This window comes from Cyanistes caeruleus, chromosome 1 (genome assembly GCF_971803275.1).
Source record: "Cyanistes caeruleus chromosome 1, bCyaCae1.hap1.1, whole genome shotgun sequence".
Classification (NCBI taxonomy): domain Eukaryota; kingdom Metazoa; phylum Chordata; class Aves; order Passeriformes; family Paridae; genus Cyanistes; species Cyanistes caeruleus.
Window position 1 is genome coordinate 25,929,286 of NC_141701.1, and position 24,335 is coordinate 25,953,620.

The following is a 24,335-nucleotide window of genomic DNA, read 5'->3' on the forward strand; positions in this document are numbered from 1 at the left end:
ATTTAATAATAAATAAAATAAATAATAATAAAATCTTGAATAATAATATTCAAGATAATAATGATTACATGATTCAATGAATTTGAATAGCCAATAAATTAAAATAAATAATTACATCAGTATCTGCCTTATCCCTGGAGCTAGTGCATTGACTTCACCTGGTATTTCCTTTATGCAATAGAACATACTGTTGTGAGCTAATCTCATGCAGCCACTCACACATTCTCCCCCAAGCAGGATGGAGAATCAGAGTCAGAAAAGAGAAAGATGAGAAGGTCATGGGTTGGGGCATTTTTATAGGTAAAGCAAAAGCTGTGAGCACAAGCAAGGGCAATCAGCTTTGCATTCTGCAGTTCAGAAATTTTGCTGCATACTCTATTTTCACTGTGCAGCTTATGCTCTCTGGTTTCAACCATTCAGTTTCTGGGAGAGCTTGTGTGGTGCTGATTTTCTTTAGAAGAAAAACAGTTCAGTAAATCAGAGAAGATAGATAGCTAAAGTTTCTTTCATCTGCCACACTCACAGTCAGCAAGTATACCCACCTTTTTGACAAAATTATGCTCTTCACCTTAAAAATACATCTAAGCAGAAACTTCAGATCTTGTTTCTTGCATTTTTTTGTGTGTAACGCAGTTAGAGGATTTGTTTGGGATGCTTTTTTGGTAACATTTATTACCTTTGTTCACACTGCTTACAGGAAGGAGATGCACACAACATATAAACGAAATATACTTTTTATTATCAGGGTTCTTAACATACAGTCTTGCATTCAGCAGCTTAGCTGATGAAATCATTTTAAAGCAGATTGAATCACTCTATGTACTACTAAAACCATGGATAGGTGCTGTATCCCTGCATGAAAATGTGTTTAATTTTCAGTTTAACTCACACCAATTTCAGCTGACTTCCCACTTTCTATGTCAGCTGGGGAAGCCACAGGTTTTTGTTTTGGAGAAGACTGCCAAGATATTCTCACTGTTGCAGTGTGATTTCTATTTCTGTCCATTCACATCTATGAGTCTGTCCTTTTTTCTCCTGCCCTTCCACCCGCATCGTCTCCCAGGATGGTGGTGGTTGTGCATCAGGGCTGCCCTCTCCTTTGTCATTGCACCAGTTCCTGTATGTGGAAAGTGTGTTTGCAGTCAGTTTGAGTTCCTCCATCCAGCCACCTCCCCATCAACTTCCTCTGAAATCCCCTTCCTTGTCATTCCTCCCCTTCATTTGTCATAGGCTCTATTCCATGTTAATTTCTAACTGAAACAGCAGCTGAAGCTTCTACTGTAGACCTACCTCTAACCCACTCACCCATCTTGCTCCAGTCCATGTTCTAGGAATTATTTCTCCCTCCATATTTTTCCTGTTTCTCCCTCTCCCATAAAACTGGAGGGAGCCTTGCACCCTCTTCTCTTGCTCTTTTCCATTTTTTTTAACAATCTGCAGCCACATTTGGCCACATCTGGCTTGAGTCACAAATTCACAAACTGATTTTTGCTTGATTTTGAAATTCTAATTGTGTTCAGGTTGTTCTGGCATTTCCTTAGAATTCAAGCCAAATGTGCCAAAAAATGAACTCTCCTCCGTACCATTACTCCTCCCTCTTCCTCCTGCAATCTTTGATTGCCATCACCATAATCCAGTGAGATAGTTATAAAAATGCTACACAATATCCGATATCCCTGACTAGCAATTCTCTCTACCACTTGCTTTAGCACTCTGCTCCTACTGCTCTGCTGCAGCTTTTACTACTGGAATCTCTGTCAGTCATTGGTTTCAGCACCAGATCCATGCAAAACAGCACCTTCTCCCTCATTCTGAACACTGCAGCTCTGAATGCCTTTTCCTCTGCAGTTTGAGCTTTCATTTGACTTGGGCTCTCTACTTCTCACAATAAGGGACTTTAAGTGACATTATTTTAATGTTTTTGCCTTCAGTCTATAATCAGTTTTCACACATTAAGATGAACCAAGCCTAGCATGCAAAGCTCAGGGATATTTATCATCTAATCAAAAGAGAAGTTTTGCTCACAAACTGCTTACAGAAAATGTTCTGTACATGTTTACATTGCTCATCTTTAAAAAAAAAAGTATGATGCAAGCATACTCCAGTAAAAGATGAAAACAGGCACTGCCACACACAAAGAAATTATATTTATACAGTATTTCCAGGTCCAGGTGCATTGTGTGTGAACAAACATATAGGTAGATGTATATAGTCCTTTATGTAATTTGAGACTGGAATTGCAGCATACAACAGACCAGCATACCAGGTCTGATAGAGATAGGGGTAAGGTCAGAGCATTGACTCAGTAAATTGGGCCAGGGAGATGTAAGGTAGCAGGATCAATTCTTGAACAATAGCTCACTGTTCACATAGCAGCTGGTCCTAGCATTCACACTGATGAAAAATATTTGTATAGCTAGTTAAAAAACAACTGAAAAATGACAGGATTCTATAGTATTTTGTGAATACTTAGCAAACCTAGTTGTTAATTTTCTCTGTGCTGGCATGTAAATCTACAGAGGGTGTCTAGGGATATAAAGCTGAATTCTAGTTTATTGAAGCATCCACTGTAGGCTGGTACATACACATTGCCAGTGATCTCAGAATAAAGAGATGGAGGAGGAAGGTGCAAATTAGAGTTACTTAAGTCTCCAGAACAAGTTGTTTCCTGGAGACAGGATTTTGATGAATACTGATTACACCTAGGTTTTAAGAGTTGGTTTATGTTGCCCTGAACGTACAAAATTATCAGTTAGAAAATGACCTAACTTGCAGACAGGTATAATATGAACTCAAGTTCAAAGTGTGCTTGAGCTGAAATGTTCTAGTTTCTACAAAGACAAAACCACCTTTGAAACAGTGCTTAGGTTCACTATAGCTACTAAATAACACTAGAAATGCTTTTCCCCCTGCCCATAATTCTTGTTCCTTACACCAAGTTCATCCTTGACCACACAATTCTCTGTGTAATTCAAGCTTCAGAAATAAATTAAACTGAAAGTCCCAGTATACTATATTCCCAAAAATACACTGTTTTAAAAGAAGAGCTGTTCCTCACTTCAGGTTTGTACCCCTAATGTCACCACCAAAGCCTTTCTTTTTCTGTCAGATGCTTCCATTTCCATTCTTCTGCTAAGTAAAATCAACTGTTATTTCAAACAAAACAAAACTTTTCTTTCAGGTTGGGCAAGGGGAAATGGGGGAAATATTTGTACAAAAAGCTCTGATATCCATTGAATGCTCTCGGTCTTCCTCTTACCCTAAAATAAGAAACCAAAAATTATGACAGAACATTGTTACTGTAAGGTTCTAATACATTATCTAAATTAAGATGCACCAGTATAAACCTTTCAGCATTTTTGGTTCCCTAATTTACTCAAATCATTATTATATGGGCTATAATAAAATCAGCTGCCTTTAAGGCATATGTGTACCACCTCTTCCTGTTTAGAAATGTCTGGGAGCACTGTACAGATCCTGCTATTACGTGAAGATATCTGCTTGCTTTTCTGAAGCAGAAAATATGGTAGCAGAGAAACAAAGCCTTACCTCTTTGCACAGCTGATGCAGTCCTACAGCTTAGTCAGCAAAGACAATTTCTCATACACGTTGCACTCCGTGTACTTGGGTTAACAGCCAGTTACAAATACCTAGCAGGGTGTTGGATGAGCAGTTCCCGTGTACAGCTCCTGTCACAGACCCAGCTCTCAGCCCAGGAGAATGGGACAGCCCACTGACACTGCACAGAGGCACTTCAGCACCTGTATGTCTGCACTTCATACTGCACACGTTCTGCACAGCTTTCCTCCCATCATCTCTCACTGGTCATCACCTGTCAGCTGCGAACACTACAAGTTTGCAAATTTTACTCCCTTTCATTCTTTTAAGAGTATTCAGCCTAAAAATGGCCTTTCATTTCAACTGGATATGCAGGTCAGGCCTGTCTCAAAGTTGAAGTTTTAGTTTGATTTCCTCCAGCTTTGAGTAAATACTCTGGATTTCTGGCTCTAGCCTTCTTTTCAGTTCTTGAGCTGTGAGAGAAAGAAGCTACAGCCACCTCCTCCTACAAAATTACTATTTTTCATTATGCAAACATCACTCTGTGAGATTATTAAAAAGAAGTTGCCTGTGTCCACCAGGCCAGAAGTAAAATACAAGAATACCCCACCAATTCCTTAAGTGCTGACGACAAGGGACCTGTGGGATTCACTTTGTCCCTTTCTCACTGTATAACCAGTTTGTGGGAGCCATACTCTCTTCATGAAGTCATTGGAAAGCCCAGGCTTCTGGTCCAAGACAAAGCACTTCCCTGAGAGAGAGAAGAATCCGATATTGTTGTCACCACTGTCTCTGGATTACTTGCTGAAAGGATTCCTGTGCTTACTAACTTGGGTGAAAGTTGGGCTTATTCCTTTGTGGAAAAAGTTTTAAGCAAATTCAGTCAGAAGAGGCACTGGAAAGAGGCAGATTGTTAGGAAAATCTAGTAGGAGATACCTTACTCCCAGTTCAGCATCTGGATACTACTTGAAATACTGTTAGCAATAAGAGTAAATAACTAGGAGACACATTCACAGCATTAAGAACCAAATACAAATGTAAAAGCTGTTTTTCACTAGCCTGTTAGAAAATACACAGTCTGGGTTAGCACAGCTTTACAAATTCTGTAAATCCAAATTAATTTACTTCAGCTAAAAATTGTTCTTCCTGTCTGCATTTTCATCATAAATCTTAAGTACTAAGTATCCTTAAAAGTTTATCCTTCACAATGAAAGAAGTGCTGAAAGAAACAGTCTTCCTTCTGCAAACTATTACATTACACAGGAAATTCAAATGCTTGTTTTGTTTTTTAATCTGAGAAACAAGGTGTTTCCCCAAAAGACAATTCAGTGACAGCATCTAATTCACAATAAATGCAGTGCTGTAAGTAAAACTATCTTAAGGCAAAGCCTGAACTTTTCTATCACCTAGTTCTGCAAAATACAAAACAGGAGAGAAACAGAAATTTCTCTCAAAATCAGAAAGGCAAAAATGAAAAAGTCTAGCTACAACTTTAAATCTAGAAATTCCTAGAAGACACAAGATGATCTTTTACCAAAGCTTTGGTTGACAAAACTATTTTTATACTGGCTTAATAAACATTACTATTGAGATTTCTCTGCCCAACTAGCGGGTCTCACATGCAACTTTTTATCTCCAAAATACTGGCAAGATCAATGAAAAAATAAAAAGGCAGTTAAACCTCAAGGTGCTCTAAGATTGCAGTGAAAGATACTTGTGTTAAAAACAGGCCAAAGATTTCTGCTACAAAATTGTCACTATAACAGAGGTTATGAGTAGCTGTAGCAGCTGAGGCTGGAAAAGGGGCTGAAGTTTTTTTGCCCTTTTTGCAAAATAACTGCTAAATTTTTTTTTTTTGTTGGCATTTGAAATGTTTCCTGTGACTAATGAAAAGCAGTAACATGAGATATGTTGTATTTGGACATTTATAGTGATACAAAACTGCAGGAATTTAATCACATTGCAGATGTATTCCAAATAACTGCAACAAAGTTCCATAATCAAATATTTAGCACTTATAAAAGTTAAAATTATTAGGTATCACAGGTTTAGAACTGGTTCACAATACAGAGTTTCTGCCAGAGAAGGCAAACTGTAGAATCTCAAAATATGAAGGAAACAAGCCTAGATTTTAGTGGAATTAAAATCAGCTCAATATCTGTATAAAAAAGTATCTTAACTAGTAGTGACAATGGATGGCTAAAGCCAAACATTCAGGCAATGCAGAAATTGATAGAAATGCTCCTTTGTTTGTCTTTATGCTGTAAAGTGGCACTAGACTAAAAATTATTAGTAGGAGTAGCATAATTTCATAAATTATTTTGGACTTCTACTGAAAATAGTAATTTTAATTCTTGCATCCTTTACCTTTCCAACTTCTGTGTCCAGTCTGAGTAACTTACTCGGATGCATAAAGACCTGCAGTAGCCACAGAACCCTGTAATAATATAAGTAGGCACAGAAAATAGGAATTTATTGAATATCTACCACTTATGAAAGTTAAGACAGCTGGGAAACCAGCAACCACTAGCAGTTTCACAAAGCCTGACTTCCTTTTTAAAATCCAAGTTCAAATATGGATTTTTAATCATGCTAACAGAATACTTGAAACTAACATGGCATTCTTTAACAAAAAAACCCAAACAGAAAAATATTTTCTATCACATTGGACCTGAATTAAAACATTTGGGAAAAAAACAGTTAAAGCCAATAATTTTTGTCTATTGAGAGTTCTGGGAGTTCACTTTCCTAACTTAACCTCTCTATGGTAAATAACATACGAGCGTGTTCAGGTAAACTACTGTAAATGATACTGGCAAATGAAATCTAGGTCTTACATTGTGGAGCAGAAATATGAAACTTGGATTCAGAGGTAGGTACAAGTTAAGTCTTTGTCTTTCATAGGAAGCTTTAAGATTTAAAGGAACTACTGCATGTTTATTTTGAGATTGGTTAATTTTTTAGCTGGCTGTAAGCCCTTCTTATGCAGGCTAAAAAGTTTTACTATTGTGCGCTGCTCTAGGTAAAAAAAAAAGGGAACCAATTTTTGGTCAAATGGGAGATGAGAATATCTATCACCCGCCCCACCTTCATCAGCCAAGTGATCCCATGCAGTCTTTCTGAGCTTGGAAGCAAAAAACCCTTAATTTTCTCATGTACCTAATGCTTCAGTAGTACACTAGATATTCATGATATTGACACTGTAAAATAAGAGCACTTACATCAGTACTTTATTGTTTAAGTCTCAGAAATGTACATATCACTGTAGGAGAACATCTCATGTTAGTCTTCGTGCACTCACCCAACTCTAGGCATAGTGTGAAGAAACATTAATGGATTATGTCAAATTGTTAAAGATTAAATGGGAATGCTTGTTCTTTTATTCCAATTACCAGGGTAATTTAGAACTGTTGAGGAATACTTCTTGCTTACAGAAGTCCTTCTTATAGTAGAAACTATTTTACTAAGTGCTCATTCCAAGTATTACCGTGGCAAATAAATAAAATCCATGTGTCAAGCAGAAGGCTCCAAATTTGCTTTGGGACAAAGAATCACTTTGTACTAAACAAGCCTTCTGCTTTTAGAAATCATTTCAATTTAATGGTAAAATTGTTTTTGTCACATTTGACACTAAAATGTAAAGCCACTCTGGTAGGCATTGCCTTTCATAGACGAAGTCTGCTCTTGTAGTTGAGCAAGAGATGACAGACAGGCACACCAAGATAAGTTAGTCTCATTTTCTGTTTACCTGGAGGCAATTCCAGTTGAGATCAGTTGAAATAGCAGATCAATTTTTTGTATTTTTAAAGAGTAAAGTATCATAATATCAGCATCCTTTACCAAGCAATACAAGCGCAGGTTACTTGTACACAACAGAAATGTGACTGCTATCAACTTTTGCTGCCAGTGAGTTTTCTGTTAAGACTACATCTGTAATCCTGGATGTGAGAGTTTCTAATGTCTCATTTATGGTACCCCATCACCTCCTCCATCCCCACTTTCAATCAATTCATGTTTCTTCTTTTGCCTTATTGCCAAGCATCGTGTAATGCCCAGTGCACCTCCTTTTAAAAACCGTACAAAGTTGTCTCCCACCAGAGGCCCTAAAGCAAAGAGGTTGGCTTCTTTAGTGCATTCGTAAGTGTATGGATCAATCTCTATAGGATTCCCCTTGCATGTGATGGGCTGATTAGAGTGATGACCTATGCTATGTCCTTGGTCCTTTAAAAAGAAAAGATTTGGGTGAGAGCCTATCAGAACTAAGGCTACAGAAAACTTCAAAATTTTCTTCAGTCCGGAGGCACTCTGAAGAACACATTTCATTTCAGGCTTGAAGGAAAGTACATTGTGTTCAGGGAAACTAGTGTAAGCAGAATGTTGATTAGAGTCCACGGTATGAGACTGAGTACACATCATATGATAGACCTTATGGTATTCAGGGTAAAGCTTTTTAGGTAACTGTTTGAAAATCAGGCTTGTATCGGTAACTCTTCTACGAAACACATGGACTACTGGGATGTTGTTGTTATAGGCACACAGTACTGCATCTGCTGCTGTTAGTCCAGCGCCCACAATCAACACAGGGTCTGCCTTCCCACGTAACTTTCCTTTGCTGATTGCGGCTCCAAAGTCAGACATGGAATGAAGGACAAAAGGAAAGTCTTCTCCTTCAACTTGCAGTCGGCCAGGAGAGTCAAAGGTTCCAGTTGCAAGAGCCACATTCTCAGCAAAGAGGCAGAAGGGCACATGAGAACCATCTGTTGCTCGCTGATAACCTCTGACTTCCCAGTTTCTCTTAATAAGTAATTTCTGTCCATCTTCCATTTCCAAATGCTGTGTTGAAATATCTTCATTTTGGTGACTTCTACCTTCATCATCCTTTTCTCGGTAAAGCCTGGACACTGATGTTATGTAAACATTGTCTCTGAAATTCTTTTGGAGGCCCATGACTTTAACATAGTGTTTATAATAACAAGCTATTTCCTCTGGCATTACTCGATCACTCTTTATATTTCTGAAAGAAAATTGAATGGTTCCAGTTAATAAATAGACCGTATTGGTAATTTGGATATCAGATATGACATACCACATGACAGGTCAAATTTATGAGGACTGAATCTTCTCAGTGTAAATGACACCTAGTTCAACATCTTTAAAGGCATTTGGTTTATTTGTTCTCTTGTTTTCTGATACACAAGACCAGCTAACTTTTTTAATATAAGTCTTTATACAATGTAAAATGCTATGGTGATTAGCAAATTAGGTGAAACAAAACTCTAGAGTATCACAGCAGCTCCACATGAAAGCGTTTTACAAACATCACAACTATCAGCAATATTGGCTAAACTTGTACTCAGTGAGAGTACACTTACTTGCTATCTAAGAAATTAAATGTCATAGTTAATTTCTAATTTTGAAACTCAAGTTTCAATATGTTACTGGAACCAAGTATTCATTATACTTTACAAAAGACTTCTCCCTTGGGTACGGTTAAATTCTCTAAGTAACAAATGAAGTACTTCCATGTCACATGAATGAGCAAAGCAAACACAGTGTTAATGCAACTATGTAAATAGGATTGTGAGGTTCAAGTGTTCAGTAAAAAACATTTTTGCACTGCAACACTGCTATTACATCTGTGCTTTTCTCATGATTACTGCAGTCTCATAAGAAAAATAGCTGATAGTGTAATTATTTGGAACAGTTGCATGAATTTTGCTGCTTCTTTATAAATAAGCTCTAGGAAAAAGGCTGTAGTGAACATCATAAATTATACTTAAAATCATATTTAGAAGTAATCAGGCTACTCATCTTTTTAGACTAAAAAGATAACAGCACGTGTTCTTTTAAATGCTCAGGTTACTATGAAAATCCTCATGAGATATTTATTGGAAGAGAATAATGTGACAATGTGTCACCTCTTGCTAGGAAACTTAGGAAACTATTCTACATAACTAGATTTTTTTCATTTTATCATCAATCTTTTTAAATAAGCTTGTTTAATTGTAGTATAACAGGTCAGCATTTCTGGTTTTAGCATTGTTGAAAACTATAATACATAGCTTCAGATAATAAGCAGCTTATGGGATTTCAGTTAATAAGGAGGCAAGATTGCTGTGGTTATCTAAGAAAAGGATTAAAGAACAAAGCTACAGTTTCCTCACTTCAAGGGTTGTCCTGAAATGTGTAACAATCTGCCCTCAAAGACATATGCCCAAGTAACTCTACTTCTTCTTTTCCCTTACACGGTACAAAACCAACTTCCTTTAATTTTGCTGGAACGAAGTCCAAAAAATTAAAATTTTAGAAAAAGCTCATGGAGAGTTCATCTGCTGACACCAACCCGTATGAACTGAAGTAAAACCAGTGAGCTTGCACAAGAGTAACTTTTCTTCTCAAGTTTTTTCAATAAATCTATTGCTACAAATTAACACTGAAATACTGAATTATTCTCTTAAAATTAAAATTCATAGATTTCAGATGCTGCAGCTTTGTCTGTAAAAGCTAATGCTGATATATATAACTTCCTGAATGCAAGAAAGCTGGTGTGTGCAGCAACTTCAGCTGCATAGCTATTGAAAGAGGAACTTGCAATACTTCCTTCAGTGGATTTGAAACTCCTTCCTCCATCTTCCCTCACCTCTGATCAGAACTGCTCTCAGTAAGTGCCTCTTTTTGAAATGCTGCTGGAACACACTGCTGCCTGTACGTTTGCTTTTGGTGCACTCACGAGCAATTATTCTGCCTGACCATCGTCCAGCTTTATTCCATCAGAGTACACACAGGAGAAGAATTTCCAGTGCCATCAGACAATTTAATAAACTAAACAACAAGCCCTCCTGTGAAGTTTGAATATTTTCCAGTTATCTGGATTTTTATAGCCACTAGGATTTCCAAATAGAGTCTGCAGTATCTTTACCTGCGTTTGCTAGCTGCCCACTCCTTAAAGCTGAGGCCAGGCAATTCCATCCAGTCTCCAAAACTGATGGTTAGCATAGAGCCCTCCATGGACTATGGAGAAAACATGAAGATGCATGATCAGACATTTCAAATTCATGTAAAAACCAGTGAAGCTCTTCTCATTGTACTCATTTAGAGCAACAAATACCAAACCACAACATAAAACCACATGAAGAACGGAAGAACTATTTCTGTGTTACACTTAGATAATAAGCAATCACATGAGCTAATAAAGAAGAAGATGAAGAGAGAGAATGTGAAAGGGAAAAATAAAAGCAAGTTATTTAATATACAAAAGAGGAAGAAAAACATGATAAAGCATCATCATATAAAGACATCAGGATTTAAGATTTTGTATATAAGCACCTGGAAACAATGCAGACAAGAAAAAAACAACTTATAGAAAATACTCTTCATTATAATTCATTAAATATAAACTAACAAAAACCTGGTAATGTAAGATAGCACTCATGGTCACAAACACCCAGAGTAATTTCTTCCTTCCTTTCCCATATCCCCCACTTACTTGGGCTTTGGTAGTGAGCAGCTGAAACTGCAACTGGCACTACCATCTAAAACAGCCCTAGAGTAAGGCAGTAAGAAAAATCCCAAAACAGACTTATCAGGTTACTCTAGGAACGAGACAACATTTTCACTCACATGCCAAGCCCCGCCAGGTGGTCCTTTTCCAAGCACTATGTGTGGAATGTAATTATGTTGTTCTAACTTCCAGTGCAGAACAGGTGGATAGTCATAGCCGAAGTCAGCATCAGGGTGAAGCAATGTATCAAAAAGCACTGCAACTGGGTTTGAGGAGCGTCCTTCCAGGCCTTCTGACAGGTACTCCAGATCCTGAAGGAGAACAAATTTTGAAAAATGTTCATGCAACTGTTAATGTTCATCATGCTATTTTAATGTACAGAAGTTGAACTGCAACAGAAAACACAATTAATTTGACTTGCATTTTAGTTAGAGGTATTTAATGCAGTGATTCAATCAAAACACTCTTCAGAAATAACTGCTATGATTCAGTTCTTTGTAACTCTGAATAATACATCTCACTCATTTAAAAATTACATGTTAATAACAGTAATTCTGGGGCAAATCAGTATTTGATAGTCATTGTAGAACAAGAAGTATGTGGAAAAATAGTCAGAGATCAGAGCAACTTAGTAACATCTATATTTATAGACAGCAGACTGCTTTTAACAAAGGACTGCTAATATTTCTAGGAGCCCCATTTTGATAAAGCAAAATTGAAATCTGGAATCGTTAAGCTTTAATATCAAGTAGAAAAGGCTCTTTTGACAGCTCTTAGCTAGTTCCAACACCAACTGTATTATATCTTAAAATAATGGAGATAAATATAAGCATTATTTTCAAAAAGTAAAACTAGGATAATTTTACACAGCAGTTAACGTTGAGAAAAATTTCTAGAATTTTGTAAAATGTTCACATTTCAGCATCTATTAACCAGTCTTGTTCTAAAAATTGCAGTAATTGCAAAAATTATGCAATAGCACATATTTGAGGAAAGAACAGAGATTTGAAGAAAGAACTGGATATAAGATCAATTTTTGCTGACAAAGTCAGTACAGCTTAGCTTCCTAATTAGGCAAAATATCAGGGGGTTGGGAGAGGATGAAGCACATGAAACATCTGTAGCCAAAACTTAGGCAATTTACTCTCATGCAAAAGAAAAAGACCTTGAGACATAGGGTAAACATTACATGTAAATGGCACAGCACTGAAACAAAAACACCCTCCAAAATCCAAAGCCAAACAAACCCCTACTTACCCCCTACAAACATAAATCCATGTTTGTATTTCAAATAAATTAGTCACAAAGGCAATACAGTGAGAGCATTGTCTGTAATCCATCAGGAGTACAGTGAGTTGAGTGGAAAACAGTGTTAACATGGCAAACCAACAGACAAGTGGAAAGGAAAATGCTGGAGAAGATTTAACGAACCAGATCAGAGAGAAAAATCGGATGTGTGTATGGGTAACAACTACAGCACAAGAGCAACTGTCAATGCAACACAAACACTGAAAAATGCATATTGTTCCAAAAAGAAAAAATGGATTGTTTATAGAGGATATATGTCCCCAATATAACTAAAAATGAAATCTTAGAAAGAATTGTAGTATTTAAGAATATTTTAACTTAACTATGTGTACTTTATGTATTTTACTAGCATGTATCCTTGGTGACAGTGCCCAAACATCCCAGGACACAACAACTGGAATTCCTGCATCAACCACTGACCAAGTCATGTTTTAGATACTCCTGGCAAGTAGTAAGAATTCAGCAAAGAGACTGTAAAACCAAAAAACACCACAAACTACAAGCCTTCAAGAACCACAAACAACACTACATGGCCCAGGTTTGGATATAATGGTTGTGAGTTAATTCTATTTAAATTAACAGAATAACAAAATAACTTATTAATGCACTAATGCTGGCATTAGTAGGAAAAGAGCTAGACAAGATGGAAACCAAAGCTTACTTGATCAACAATGGAAAGATGTCGAGCTTCTTCTAATTTTGTATGTAGGATGGGGTTTGGGTGTATAGCTTCAGGAGATAAATATGGCCTATATCCAGAGAGCAGGTAAGAAAGGCAAATTCCTGAAGGTCCATTTCCTATTAAAGAAAACATTTACTGCTTTAGGAAAAATGTTTATAATATACAATTTGTTAATCACTAAATATACAGCAACCAAATAATACTGAAGTAGTATAATGCCAGACTGTCTTGATTCAAAGCAGCTTATAAACTTTGCAGTAAAATAGAGCTTTTTATAGGACCATCCTTCAAATTAACAGAGCAAATTTTTTTTTCAGTGAAGAGAAACAAATTTAGGAAGAAAAACAAATTTAAAGTTCTCTAATTTAGTACGTCAAATTCACTATTCTTGTGTGAAAATGGCCTGACAGATAATGGTCTGCCTGTCAGTCGCAGTGACAGCTGAATATTATTGCCATGTTACAACTTTGCGTTCCCACAGGCACTGTACAACAAAGAGCAAAAAGGCAATCTGGATTATATGCTCTTCAGGTCTGTCCATAAAATAAAAGGAAGAAAGAGACAAATAGACATCATAAAACTGAAAGTCAGATGAGAAGTTACAGACACAGCAAAACAGCAACATAAAAGCTAAGTGAACACAGACCTCCCATAGGTAAGTGGTAAAATACAAGAATCTCATGTAAGACCACATTCATTGTTCAGGAAGAGCATCAAGTCAAACATTTTATCAGCTCTGTAGTATTTTTAATTTCTATATGTGTATTGCTGCAATTTTAATACACACTTATTTTTAAAATGTTATTAAAGGTACGAGATAGATGGGAACAAAACATTACCATAGGTAAACATTTTATTTGAATAGTATTAAACAAAGAAGGGGACCATATTTATCACATGCAAATACAGAAGTAACATTCATGTTACAAAGTCAGACATCAAAAGTTATGGAAAGCTAAATCAGAAAAGTATGTGCTATGATACACAATTTAAATATGTGGCTATGTATTGTTATTTCTACAGCTCCTCTTATTCATTAACTAAATGAAAAGCACAATGTTCTCCTAATGAGCCACTTGTCAGTACTTTGTCTTTGTACACATGGTATTATTAATTTATTCATCATTTAATATAGCAGGCATTGTTGGATGTTGAATGTGAGAAAATTCTTACTTCTAACGATTTCATCTCTTGATGTCAAGAGTTCACAGGTCATTTACTTTTCCCCATCACCTTTGCACATATTATTTTCATCACCTGTTAACAATGCCACTTCTCCAATGCCTGTCTCTTCTCCGTTTTCTGATTCCTCTGTCCTACATCCCCCATTACTTTGCTGAGGCCCTGTTCATTCCCAGTCTCTCCCGGCTATACTCACCTGGACCCCAGTAGCAAAATATCCCATACTTTATTACAGTGCTGTGCACACAGGCTGGTCATAGCCATAGGCTACGAGAAAATAATCTAAAAATCTAAAGACAGTGAAAAAGTTCTTCCTTATTTACGCTGTTCTGCCCTCCCACAAACAGATCAACATAAGATAGCTGGATATGCTTCAGTCCAGGATTTTAATGCTTAAAAAAGATGCAAGCCTCTCCTGTCACCCATTTGCCATGAGACAGATGTGAGAACTGTAGCAATACAGAGAAACTATCCCTAACAAAAATCACATGAAATCATGAAAACACTTTAATCATATCAGTAGTTCAAAAGCATTTCTATGGCTGGGTAAATTCTTAACAGTTTTTAGAATTATAGCTTGAATGCAGTAAAGATTTTTTTATCTTTTTAGAACTGCACAGCTAGCTTTATTTTCCTGCTGGGGTATAAAGAAAGCTCGTACACAATAGAAAGAGGAAAATGTGTGCCACAGCCAAAGATGCAATGTTAAATATCATTCCTACTGGATAAGTCTAAAATAACTGAACAGGTAACAAATGTTGCCCAAAGAAAGACTGGCAAGGGCCAAGGACATTACTGGAGGATGGGATGGATGGGTTATGTCTAGGACTTAAAGGGATCACTTCATAAGGATATATCCTCACACCACTGCCAACTTCAACCAGCCCTGCTTCTCTCTGAAATTTGAGGTTGAGGTGAAGTCCAACAGTGTGCCTTGGTGGCCAAGAAGGCCAGCAGCATCTTGGCCTGTATCAGGACTGGTGTGGCCAGCAGGAGCAGGGAGGTCATTCTCCCCCTGCACTGGGCACTGGTGAGGCCACACCTGGAGTGCTGTGTCCAGTTCTGGGCCCTCAGTTTGGGAAGGACGTTGAGACGCTGGAGCGCGTCCAGAGGACGCAGCGAGGCTGGTGAGGGGTTTGGAACACAAACCCTGTGAGGAACAGCTGAGGGAGCTGGGGTTGTTAAGCCTGCAGAAAAGGAGACACAGAGGTGACCTTATCACCCTCTACAACTTCCTGAAAGGCTATTGTGGTCAGGTGGGGGTTGGTCTCTTTCTCCAGGCTGCAGCTGACAGAATGAGGGAACAGAGTCTTAAACTGCACCAAGGGAAATTTAGGCTGGATATTAGGAAAAAGTTTTTTACAGAAAGCGTGATAAAGCACTGGAATGGTATGCCCAGAGAGTTGGTGGAGTCACCATCCCTGGATGTGTTTAAAAAAAGATTGGATGTGGCACTTGATACCATGGTTTAGTTGAGGTGTTAGGGCTGGGTTGGACTCTATGATCTCAAAGGTCTCTTCCAACCTAGTGATTCTGTGATATGAAGGTGAATTACTGTCACTGAGCTCCCTGAACTTTTCTGGGACCATCCAGAGAGCAGATCCAAACCTAGTTCCTATTCTTTAAGCAGACTGAATCCAAGGGAAAGGAAATCCCTTGAGATATGCTGTCAAGAACACACAGGATGAATGTTCAGCTAAGATCTGCAATTAGACTTGCTATGATTTTCTCAGAAAATTCTTGGGAAAGGAAGAAAAAAAATATTTTTGAAATGACAAATTAATACCCAAGGGTTTTGTTCTTTATTGACACACAGTGCCTCCAATAAGACCTCTGACTGCAATCAGGATATACTATTAAAAAACTTTAGTTATACAGTCAATATAATCAAAAACACCATGTTAATTCAAGAAGTGGTGAGAAATTTGTTTAAATATCAGCAAAATGTTCTCTTGATTAACAGCAAACTACAGTACAATCACCTTTACATTATGTGTCTAAATTTAAAGTAAATATTCAACTTCAAGTATCATAACAGTCTTGTTCTTTGGATGAGAAGCGACAACATTCTACACAGTAATGATCAAAACTAGTGCAGAAGATGAAAATGTTTAGCATAGAACACGCTCTAAACTTAAGAGTTTCAGCATGAAATTGTTCAACCCCGATGGAACTGTTTCTTCCCAACACATGTACTACACAGAAGTTCTTAAACCAGTAGAGAGTGTTTATATATGGGGGGATGAAAACTATTTTCATACTCCTACTACATTATCAAATCATATTCGATCCCTTCAAAGGGCTCTTCAGTAATAATAGGCTGTCAATGGAGAAGATAAGTTTGTGAGGTATCTCCAATATATTTGTGAAGAAGCATTTGGATGTTGGAGAAGTAGTCAAGGCAGCTGTGTTTGCTGTCAGCACCTGGAAGGGGCTCTAGACAAAGTAAGTATTGAGCACAGGTATTTGCATAATGCGTATTTGCAGAACTAAACTGTGGAAACTGAGTCATAAACCATACGACAAACCTATACTAAGGCTGACAAAATGCCAGGACACCATTCTCTTCAACTGTGATGCAGAACCCATCAAGTGATTCATGTCTGTCACACATACGTAAATCTACTACATGAGCACTATTTATATATCAAAGAGAGCTTTGAGAATAGGCACTGTACAAACTACAGGCTTTCAAAGTTGAGGAGACTTACTGTGAACACAGTTATGTTTCAACATCAATCTCCAAAATCTCTGCTTGTTTGCAGGTAAGTACTTGCTCTAGTCTCAACAGCTTTGGACTAGATTATTGAAAACCTTCTTTACTTCAAATCTTTTCTTTATCCCCTCATGAAGTCATGGCAATAATGAGCTGGTGACCAGCTGTTGTTGAAAAACCTTGGTCCAATACACATTATGCTGGCACTTTCAATTAAGTTGTGTACTGTGGAGCCTCCTCCCTCTGTTATCCTGTCATTTTACAAGTACAAGCCCTTAAGTGTTCAATCAATACTACAATTTATTATTTTAAACTAGCTGAATTGAATTGGATTTATTTTGGAAAGGATGGGAGAATATTTTGACATTGGTGATGGATGCAACAGAGAAAAAGGCAATTAATGAGAGGTTAGCACCTCATCAACATACATTATGCTTTTTACGCTCCCACATGACCCCACAGATTTCTACTGGTGTACCATTGACAACCTACATGCATACAGAAATAGACATATCACATTAATCAAACCCTATGTTATCAACACTAGAATCAATACAGTTCTTCCATTAATACTCCCATATCTGCTGCCAAATAATGCAGCTAATTTTTTTAAAGCACAATTTGAATTCAAATATACCCAAAAAAGTCCTTTAATATAATATAATGCTGCTGTTGATAATTATAATAACTATATTACTCTAATAAACATCTTCACTGTAAAGGTCCTAAGCATTAGTTATTTAATGATAAATTATTTCATGCAGCAGGTCTATAAAGGCAATGGCAGTGACAGTGAATCTTTAAAAAAGTGAAAAAACTCACCTATTATTACTACAGGCAGAGTAAGAAGGGAGTCCCCAGGCAGAACAGTTTCTTCAATTAAAGGCATTCTTTTAATCTTCCTCCCAAGGCTGTCACCAAAGTACTGAACAAAGGAATTCAAAAGCTGTCCTTCGGTTTCAGTGCCGCTGTAAGTTCTAATTAAGAAGGACAGATGGGAAAAAACTAAAATGAAACTGTGAACTGTTGTCAGAAGAGTCTCTTCAAAAATAGGCTCTTTTGATGTTTTACTTTAAAAGCTACGAAACTGGCAAAATAGAGACCAAAACATATATGTTTTATCCAATCTAAACAATTTTACTTTTCAGCACAGCTTTTCTAATAGAAGATTTTTTAAAAGTCCACTTTCTCCTAGCAAGTCTACAGAAGGATAACAAAAAGGCACAGATGGCTCCAGAGAAGTACAGATTTCTAATCTCAGTTTATACAAAGCCAAAGTATAACCACAAGCATTATTTTGATCCCACACACAGTAGAACTCATTCCTCATTATCCTTATCAAATGAGGAGATACACACTGCCTAGCCAATTAGCAACATTAAGGCCAGACAAAGCCTGAAGGAGCAGCTAAGGTACAACAGCAGCGTTCATATCCCTTCCTGCTGGCTGAGCAGCACACAGGACTTCACCTCAACAAATTTCCATTCAGAGAGAAGTGAGTCTGGTTAAAGCTGGCAGTGGCGTGAGGATGGATCCTTGCGAAGTGATCCCTTTAAGCCCTAGACATAACCCATCCCACCACTGTTAAAAAATTTTACAGGAAGAATTGCCATGTAGTCAGATCAGCTCCTGCACAGCAGACTGCTTTCACCACTAGCCATGTTCCTAGATTTCTCAGTCCTTCCTCTGAAAAATATACTTAAACTTCTCTTGTAACTCTTCACCATCTAGATGTGCTTCTAGAATACAAAGACTTGTATTATAATGTTTTCTATTTAATTATTTAGGAGTCCTTTCCAAAACCTTTCCAGGTCATTGAAGAAGCACACAAACTATCAGTCTAGCAAGAAAGACAGTCAAATTAAAAATAGTCTGTTACTGCAGTTATTTTATAAAGTCTTTTGAAAACTAAGGAAAACCAATTTTGAATTAAAAATACCCCTATCAACAGGGGGATATATTTTTAGAAAAATTTATAAAAAATTTTCTCTTTATAAACATGGTTCATTATCAATAATAAATAAAAGTACTCATCTATTTCCTAAGACTTTGCATATCATAAAGCAATTCTACAGTTTCAGTAATTATTTTATACAGAGGATCAAAACTGTAAGATGCTGGTCCAATTCCCAGGGCCTTCGAGAAGCCACATACACTGCGTACTGCCTCAATTCCCACAGCACCCAGGATTCTGTTTCAAAAGCCTTTCCTCAATGGGGAAGTCAGAAGTAAACTGGAGACAGAGCTGTGCAATAACAACAGCAGTAGCACACTCTGTAACACATCCCTCTGATGGCATTGTTCAAAAGGGTGGGGAGCTATTCTGAGGTTGCATTTATTTTGGAAAGTACTTGATATCACTATTCCCTGCAGTACTACAGAAAAAAAAAGCAAATTACTTGCTTACTGCTCGATTACAGCTGCACATTGGCTCTTGCAGCCACCTAACATCCAAACAACATGAGTTAGATGAAGAGGAGCCAGAGAGGGGATATCTAACTGTCACACTGAATTTTTCACCTCTACTTTTAGAAAGGAGCAGGTAGACTGTTTTATTTCCAGCCTTTGCTCAAAGTTGACCAAGGAAATGCTACCTTATGTTTTGCAAAAAACAGGCTTAAGTGGAGCATGTACGCTTTAGCGTAGCTTTACTACACTTGCTGTGCTCGATGGAATATAAAACCAAAACAAACTTCAAAATTTCAAAAGAAATTTCAAAACTTCTTTTAAGAGATATATGCATAATGCTGTAGGCTACAGAAGAATCCTTTAACTATAAAAATGTTGCTTCTGTGTAGCTTAGTATATCACAAACTACCAAACCGGTGATTTTTCACAGGAACATATGCACACATGTGCAGTTTCTCGTTCTTTGCACAGGAACACCTGCACACAAAATGCCGTGCATGTGAAGGACTGTTGTCAGCAGCACGTTCTTCCTTTGCAAGAACATCATACCGGAACCCAGCAAGATCTGAAGTTAGGGGCCATCACCTTCCTAACCTCTGAACAACACTGAAAGCCACCAAGTACCAGCAGTTTTTATCTTGATAAAGCTCACGGTAGACAGTTTGCAGTGGTGGGGACTTGGCACAATTACCTATGGCTCTAGTTCTGCAGACATGCAAGTGGGCACAAGATGAGTCAGTTCCAACACTAGTGCCGAATTTTTTTTATACTGGTCACTCTAATACCCTGAGCAATTGCATTCCGCTAATCGCTCAGATTCCAAATATGTATGAACATGTGCATCAATTGTTTTGCGCTTTTTCTTTTTTTTTAAACCCATTAAGAGAAAAAACACAATATACGCATAACAGGTTTTGCCCCCGTTTAAAAAAGCTAATAATAGTAATTCGGTAGCAACTCGCAAATTATTGCAGGTTATTAAAATAAATGGAATATTTTCCAGGTAGCCGTTTTGACAGATGCTAGAATACACTGCGTACTTCCAGGGAAAAAGAAAAAAAAAAAACCAAAAGAAAGAAAGAAACAAACGGACTGTGGTGGGCGGTTAACAGAAAACTCGTTATATAAAAGGAATCTGAAATTGGTCTCAAGCTAACACTTCGAGAAGAGAATTTACCACTGCCAGACTGTTGGATTTCGTTCAGCTAAGCGGGCGGAGCGCTGCCCCTCGGGGCCGGCATCCCGGGCGGTGCAGCGCTGCGAACCCCGGAGCGACACCGAGCATCAGCGGGCGCGGGCTGCTCCCGGCCCGGCTGCGCCTCAGCGCTGCCCAAGGTCACGGCGAGCCCGCCGGGCCCCGCCGCCGCCATCCCTTCCCCGGCGGGGCCGTGCGGGGCCGGGCAGCGCCGCGCTCGCCGCCGCAGCCCCGCGGAGGCCGCGGCCCCGCCGGTGTCCCCGTCCTGCCCGCACCGCCTCCGCCCGCCGCCCCGCGGCCCGGCTCCCGCGCCGCCCCACCGCCCCCCCGCGCCCGCCTCACCTGAAGTGACCGGCCAGGGAGCAGCGGCAGCACCACACGGGCATGGGGAGCGCCGGCGGGGCCCAGCGATGAGGCTGCGGGGGGACACGGCACGCCGGCTCCCGCTCCTCCTCCTGCCGCCGCCACAGTGGGGCCCGCGCCGCGCGGTCCCTCCTCCCCGCTCACATGCGGCACCGGGTCACACGCGGGAGGAGGAGCCGCCGCCAGCACCGGCGGGGAGGAGGGCCGAGCGGGATGAGCAGACAGGAGGAGAGAAGCGGAGGGGAGCGGAGCGGGGAGGAGAGTGCCGTTTCCTTTTGCCGCGGCCCCGCGGCCCCGCTCCCGCAGGAGGCTGCGGGCTGCGGCCCGCACCGCCTCCCCCGGGGAGGGCGGGGAACCCCGGCCTGGCACGGGCGCGGGGGGGTGGGAAGCGAGGCGGCCCCGTGAGGGGGCCGTTCCTGAGGGCTCACACCGGGCTGCGGGGGCTCACACCGGGCTGCGGGAGCTCACACTGGGCTCCGGGGGCTCACACCGGGCTCCGGGGGCTCACACCGGGCTGCGGGGGCTCACACCGGGCTCCGAAGGCTCACACTGGGCTGGGGGAGCTCACACCGGGCTCCGGGGGCTCACACCGGGCTCCAGGGGCTCACACCGGGCTCCAGGGGCTCACACCGGGCTCCGGGGGCTCACACCGGGCTGCGGGGCCGTCGCGGGAGGCTCCCGGCCCGCAGCGTCCTGCTGCGCCCATCGGGTTTCTCGTGAGATGCGCATGAAGAAATTGACAGAAATCAAGCACTTAAAAAGTTTTCGACGCACCTTTTGACTAGCAGTCACCTATTCGGGAACAATACTTAATATACAATTAGTTAGTTGCTTTGAACTGTGTGCTATCATAAATATTTTGCAGGAGTGCTTATTTGGGGAGAAAGCACTCCTTCCCTAGTCACAGCCGTGTCAGTGACTGTGGTTGGCAAGACCTCAGGAGATCATCCCGTCCAACCCCCTGCCCAGGCTGAGCCGTCTGAGCCAGCAGCCCAAAACCAAGCCCAGGTCAATTTTGACTATCTCCAAGGATGGAGAATTCATGACCTCCCTGAGCAACCTGCTCAGGTGTTTGACCACTCTTGGCAATGAAAACGTTGTTATGTTCACCTAGATTTTCTTCTTTTAGGTTGTGCCCTTTGACTTTCATCCTTTCCCAGGGAGTCACTGAGTTCCCTCCCATCTTGTGATGGAGTCTTCTTCATTCCCTCCCATTGGGTATTTATGGATTAAGCTTCCCTCCACCCCTTCTCTTCCACAGGCTGAACAGTCTCAGCTTTCTAAGGCTCTGCTCATTGTAGTCAGTCTGATGAGACACCCATGTCTTACACTGCTTTTTTCTCTCAAAGTCTACCAAACAATAAGCGTGAATGCCAATAAATCTGTGACTGTTTATTAAACAGTTACAGCCTTCTGCACAGAGTTAAACCTGACAATTAGAAATGTCTTCATTGTGAATCTGTTCTATAAATCCACAATACCAAGATCTTATAGCTGTGGAGTTGCTGTCTGAAGCAGCTGTTGGTAGCTGGCAGTCCCGTTCACCTCAAGGTTGTTCATTCAACAGACTATCATGTCTGTAGTCAGAGAATAATTACAAATATTATTCTCTAATACTAATTAAAATTAATAATTATTTAATAGATCTGGCCTGATTCCAGTAAAAAGGATAACTTTATTAGATAAGTGTTCTGTAAAAGCTTAAGGTAAGAGAACACAGGAGCTAAGATGTACCACTAAAGAAAATACAGAATATTGATATAAAATCTATATTTTGAAAGGATGAAACATTTTCAGTTAAACTCATTGTTCTTCAAGTGCAGCACCAGATCTAATATGTCTTTAGACCAGAATTAACAATATAAAGCTGCATTTAGTTGGCTCTGTCCTCAAAACTACTGCTTTTAGTCCAGGAAACTATGTGAATGATTTTTTTGTTGACCAGATAACTCATACTGTTTGAATATTCATACTGTTTGATTAAAATTGTTTTCTGCTTTTCAATAAGTTGCAGAAAACTACAGCAGAAATTGAAAAAAAAATATTCTTTTTTTCACATAAGAGTTTGTTCATAGTCAGGACAACCTCCTCTGAGATACAAAACTCCATGTCTTCAGGACCTCACATTTCAAGGAAACTAGCTATAACCAAGCAAAAGTTCTTTGGGTTTTGCCAGTTACTTGGTGGCAGCATCAGATGGCATTGACTTCAAAAATCAAAGTATTGAGGATGTATTTGGCTTTAAGTACTGCCCTTATTTCCTCCCATAAACAAATCTAGCTATCTAGAATATAACACAGAACCTCAGCTGTACTGGTACTATTATTAGTTTGTGTTCTTACCTTTATGTATATACACTTGAGAAGAAAAGCAAAAACACCTGTGTCCATGTCTAGGATCAGGACATGTCTTTTCCCAGCATGCTTTCACATTTAAATTTAGAACATTACATTGGACCTTATGTTTTTAATATAAAGAGGTAGTCTGGAAAAGGTACTAATGGGCCTTCCCTAGAAATTATGTTCTGCGTAGATATCCTGATTTTCCATCAATTATATGTTTCTCCCAGAAGTAAAATTTTCTGTTCCCTTTAAATTCTATATGTTAACCTGTATTTTCCAAATGTCTTAGTTTTGTGGTTGGGATTTATTTCAATTCCATGTCTCAGAATAAAATACATTTTCTTTAGATGTACCTTTGTGTTGTTTTTTTTTTTTTTTCACTAATGTTGGAACAAATGGGAAGAGACTAAGACACATCAAGGCACAGGAAACATCCCTCATATTTTAAAGGGATCTATTTTTCCTGTTGAGTTCATTTTTGTAAAGAGGTTCAAACAGTTATTGTCTGTTAGCTTTATTCCAAATCTATACATTTTAAATCATGCTAGCCAATTACCTTATTTAAATCTCCCTTCTTTTGCTAACACTCACTATACTAATTTAGGTAATAAAATTGTACATTTGTTCAAGAACATTTTTTTTTCAAAATCAATTTAATTTGAAAATATTTTTTCCTCAAGTATTCAGGAATCGTTAATTCAGGAGTCATTATCTCAACCAGTGATGTTGGGAAATGCATTAAACAGCTTTTTGTTAAGCACAAGGGTATTTTTAACAAAATTTGTAGCTTCTTCTGATCTACTGCTTGGTAACTAAATATGTTTAGTACTTGACACATCAAAATTCCTAAAAATCCTGCCTGAGGTGGGAGCATCAGAAGAGGAGACTGTTGCCTCAAATCCCAATACACAGCTTGGAAAAAAAGGACTTCATCCTCTTGTGTAGATGTGGCACGGTCAGTGAGTAGCTGCAGAATGACTCCTCCACCTGTGTGCTGAACACAACCTGCACGTTGTAATACAGCACGGGAAACAAGGAGAGTCACTGCAACTTTCTGGTAAGATTCCCAGGCCCCCAC

General features: G+C 39.2%; 1 protein-coding gene across 3 annotated transcripts; it reads right to left on the reverse strand.

Moving 5' to 3' along the window:
- Nucleotides 1-6,767: 6,767 nt before the first annotated feature.
- OSGIN2 (oxidative stress induced growth inhibitor family member 2) lies at nt 6,768-21,243 on the reverse strand. Of its 3 annotated transcripts, XM_086883265.1 has the most exons (7): nt 20,805-20,856; nt 20,535-20,729; nt 17,771-17,925; nt 13,030-13,166; nt 11,180-11,371; nt 10,479-10,570; nt 6,768-8,573 (listed from the first exon to the last, which is right to left on the reverse strand). In XM_086883265.1, the coding sequence occupies exons 3-7, from the start codon at nt 17,835-17,837 to the stop codon at nt 7,526-7,528; spliced, it is 1,536 nt and encodes a 511-aa protein (XP_086739391.1). In that variant the 5' UTR covers nt 17,838-17,925; nt 20,535-20,729; nt 20,805-20,856; the 3' UTR covers nt 6,768-7,525. The 3 variants fall into 3 exon arrangements, with proteins under 3 accessions (XP_086739391.1, XP_086739383.1, XP_023776560.1); XM_086883257.1 differs by lacking the exons at nt 20,535-20,729; nt 20,805-20,856 and adding an exon at nt 20,895-21,243; XM_023920792.2 differs by lacking the exon at nt 20,805-20,856 and having other exon boundaries at nt 20,535-20,755.
- Nucleotides 21,244-24,335: the final 3,092 nt, after the last annotated feature.

Bases quoted from the DNA above. Each gene is read 5' to 3' on its own strand.
- OSGIN2 (XM_086883257.1), bottom strand. From the start codon at position 20,938: ATGCCCGTGTGGTGCTGCCGCTGCTCCCTGGCCGGTCACTTCAG. The intron at 17,926-20,894 runs GTGAGGCGGGCG...CTTCTTAATTAG, and splicing joins TCCCTGGCCGGTCACTTCAG to AACTTACAGCGGCACTGAAA. The intron at 8,574-10,478 runs GTAAAGATACTG...ATTTTCTTTCAG, and splicing joins TGGGCAGCTAGCAAACGCAG to AAATATAAAGAGTGATCGAG.